The sequence below is a fragment of the Borostomias antarcticus genome (genome assembly GCF_949987555.1).
Source record: "Borostomias antarcticus genome assembly, contig: scaffold_739, whole genome shotgun sequence".
Classification (NCBI taxonomy): Eukaryota; Metazoa; Chordata; class Actinopteri; order Stomiiformes; family Stomiidae; genus Borostomias; species Borostomias antarcticus.
This window is the reverse complement of record NW_028175660.1, coordinates 12,501-15,895: the sequence shown is the minus strand read 5'-3', so window position 1 is coordinate 15,895 and position 3,395 is coordinate 12,501. Positions and strand designations below refer to the sequence as shown.

At 44.2% G+C, this 3,395-nt stretch overlaps 1 protein-coding gene across 1 annotated transcript in view; it reads right to left on the bottom strand.

Moving 5' to 3' along the window:
* Window positions 1-445: 445 nt before the first annotated feature.
* LOC311329392 (glucose-6-phosphate 1-dehydrogenase-like) overlaps window positions 446-3,395 on the bottom strand; it is a 7,749-nt gene continuing 4,799 nt past the window's right edge. Inside the window, exons 9-12 of the mRNA XM_084463245.1 lie at window positions 2,645-2,880; window positions 2,163-2,239; window positions 1,475-1,567; window positions 446-808 (exon numbers count right to left, since the gene is read on the bottom strand). Coding sequence (XP_084319371.1) covers window positions 718-808; window positions 1,475-1,567; window positions 2,163-2,239; window positions 2,645-2,880 — 497 coding nt within the window. The 3' untranslated portion in view covers window positions 446-717. The remainder of the gene's footprint in view (window positions 809-1,474; window positions 1,568-2,162; window positions 2,240-2,644; window positions 2,881-3,395) is intronic.

The window sequence follows — 3,395 nt, the reverse complement described above, 5'->3', positions numbered from 1 at the left end:
TATCAGTACTTATTGAACATTTTCAGCATATTTTAAAGAAATACCGTGATAATACAGACAACCACGGTAATTTTGATCACTATAATCGTGGTATGAAATGTTCATACCGTTACATCCCTAAGTGACACCCTAGAAAATCTCACCCCAACTGTGTGTAACTATTCCCCAGTCTGTATCTCTCTCTGCGTTCAAACCTGCAGTCACACACAGGAACGACTGTCAATATTAGTCAAGTGAAGTGAGATTAGCTTGTATCATAGGAACCATTCGATACTCAACATTAAAGTGGAACTTCACTCAACACTAGAATCCTGTGAGAGTGAGAGTGAGAGCGGATCCGGGTCCATTCAGTTTCTACTGTCAGGTTTCATGGTCAAGAAAATGATTAGAAATCAGACAACTTCTGGGTTAGAGTTAAAGAAAAACAACATTCATGGACTGTCAATGAGATAGCATCATTTATTTGTTCATTTAAATTTACTGGTTTCTCACCCTGTAAATTCAATCAAAGCAATACCTTAGCATTCATTGAATTCACTGAATACTGCATCGTTAGTATTGTTATCATAAGTTAATATAATTTAGATTGTTTCTGCTCACAGATTATAGTAAAGGTGGTAAGTACAAAATCAAGCGATGGAGCTCAAAGGCACAGCAGACAGAACCAATCAAATTCACTGATTGCATTCAGTGTAAACGTGTGTGTGTGTGTGTGTGTTATGAGGTGTGGGGCTTCACCCACTTGTACGTTCCCTCGTAACGGAACCCCACCCTCCTCACGAGGTCGTCCGCCTCACTGGGCCCCCGACTAAGGAGGAGAACAGACGTAGAACAGACGTAGAACAGACAGAACATAGACCAGACATAGAACAGAGGTAGAACAGAGGTAGAACAGAAGTAGAACAGACAGAACATAGACCAGACATAGAACAGACATATAACAGACGTAGAACAGATGTAGAACATAGAACAGACGTAGAACAGATGTAGAACATAGAACAGACGTAGAACAGACATGGAACAGACGTAGAACAGACGTAGAACAGACGTAGAACAGATGTAGAACATAGAACAGACGTAGAACAGACGTAGAACAGACATAGGAATGGAGATAATGAACAGGGAACCAAGCCGATCAAACATGAAGAACTCGGCGTCAGTTGGTCTTTTGAAAACATTCAGAATATCAGACTAGATGGATCCTGGCACACGAACCAGGTCCTCTGAGGGTTTGAGTTGGTTTATAGAACAGGTGGGTGAGGTGAGGATCCAACCACAGACCTTCGCATCGGAACCCAAACATCTCCCACTAGACCAAAGAGGAAATCTAACCCCAACACTAACACTTGGGCTTTTCACTTGCAGGAGAGGCTGCTCATCAAACAAGTGTGGCTCCAAACCACCTCTGCTACACTTCCATTCAGTAGACTAGGTAGCGCTGTGGCACAGCTGAGGAGGGGGGGGGGGGGGTTACCTTCCGAAGGTGTAGGGGACGGGCCGGACCCCCTCCTGCTCGATGTGGTGGAGGAGGGGGGTGAAGATCCTCCAGGCCTCGCGCAGCTCATCACTGGGCAGGAGAGAGAGGGCAGCACACAGTGAGGTCATATATCACATTCATATATGACACTGAGGTAATATATTACATTCATATATGACACAGTGAGGTCATATATTACATTAATATATGACACTGAGGTAATATATTACATTCATATATGACACAGTGAGGCAATATATTACATTAATATATTACACAGTGAGGTCATGTATCACATTAATATATGACACAGTGAGGTAATATATCACATTCATATATGACACAGTGAGGTAATATATTACATTAATATATGACATAGTGAGGTAATATATCACATTAATATATCACACAGTGAGGTCATATATTACATTAATATACATCACAGTGAGGAAATATATTACCATATTACTATATCTCTAGTCATATTCACGTTAATATTCATAAAAACATCAGAATTCAATATAGTAATACTCATATTTGGGTTAATAGATATGTGCATATTATTAACACTCATATTCATAGTCACACTTAGATTCCTAGTATTCATGTTGATTTCCTGACATCAGTGTGTGATTAGTATAGCAGGCCTGGCCAGGAGGGGTCACTCGGGTCAGGGGTCACTGACCTCCGGACGAAGTGCATCTGACTCCCACAGAGGACGTCCAGGATCAGCCGCTCGTACGCGTCAGGAAACTTCACATCCTGTAGGGATGAGTTCCCGAGGGATGAGTTCACACGCAAGTCATCCCCTTATGAACCACGTTACTGTACTGTTGAGAAACGCTTCATTCTTCATCACTGTGTGAATCACCCCCAGGAAGTAGCTTCAAGATGTCTCACACTATCAATCAATCAATCAATCAATCAAAGCTTTATTTGTATAGCGCATTTCATACCCAGAGGCAACACAATGTGCTTTACAGAGAACAAGGGAGGTGGGCATACGACCCACCCCTACATATTCCACTACCCAAAACTACCCAAATAATATCATCGCATTGTGAATAGAGCCATTTCTTGCATCATGTTTGGGGATGTAATTCTGTGTGTGTGTGTGTGTGTGTGTGTGTGTGTGTGTGTGTGTGTGTGTGTGTGTGTGTGTGTGACCTTGTATCTGCTCCGGTAGGTCAGGTCCAGCTCGGTCTCCTCGGGGATGAGGTGGGCCCCGGGTTTCTTGGTCATCATCTTCAGGTAGATGGACTCGTTGGGCTGCACCCGGACCACCAGCTCGTTCCTCTGGCAGCGCTCCTGGAAGATGTCCCCCGGAACGTCCCGGAACTGGAGACGCATCTCGGCCTTGCTCTCGTTCAGGGCCTTCCCACAGCGCATGATGAAGGGAACGCCTGGGGGGGAGAGGGGGGGGGGGGGGGGGGGAGAGAGGGAGAGGGGGAGAGAGAGAGAGAGAGGGAGGGGGGGGGGGGAGAGAGAGAGGGAGAGGGGGAGAGAGAGAGAGAGAGAGAGGGGGGGGGGAGAGAGGGATGTGGGAGAGAGGGAGAGAGAGAGGGAGAGAGAGAGAGAGAGAGAGAGGGAGAGAGAGGAGAGGGAGAGAGAAGGAGAGAGAGGGAGAGAGAGAGATTGTAGTGTTTAGGAAGGAGAGAGCAGTAGAGATTGAGAGATATGTGCGGTACCGTGCATCCGGAAAGTACTCACACTCTTTCCACATTTTGTTGTTAGTCTTATTCCAAAATGAATTAAATAAATCCTTTCCCTCAAAAATCTCAACACAATACCCTGTGAAAATAGTGAAAAAAGGTTTTTTTTGTGTGCAATTTTTGCAAATGTATTTTAAAACAACTAAATATCATATGTACATTCAGTGTTCAGACCGTTTACTCAGTACTTTTTTTTAAGCACCTTT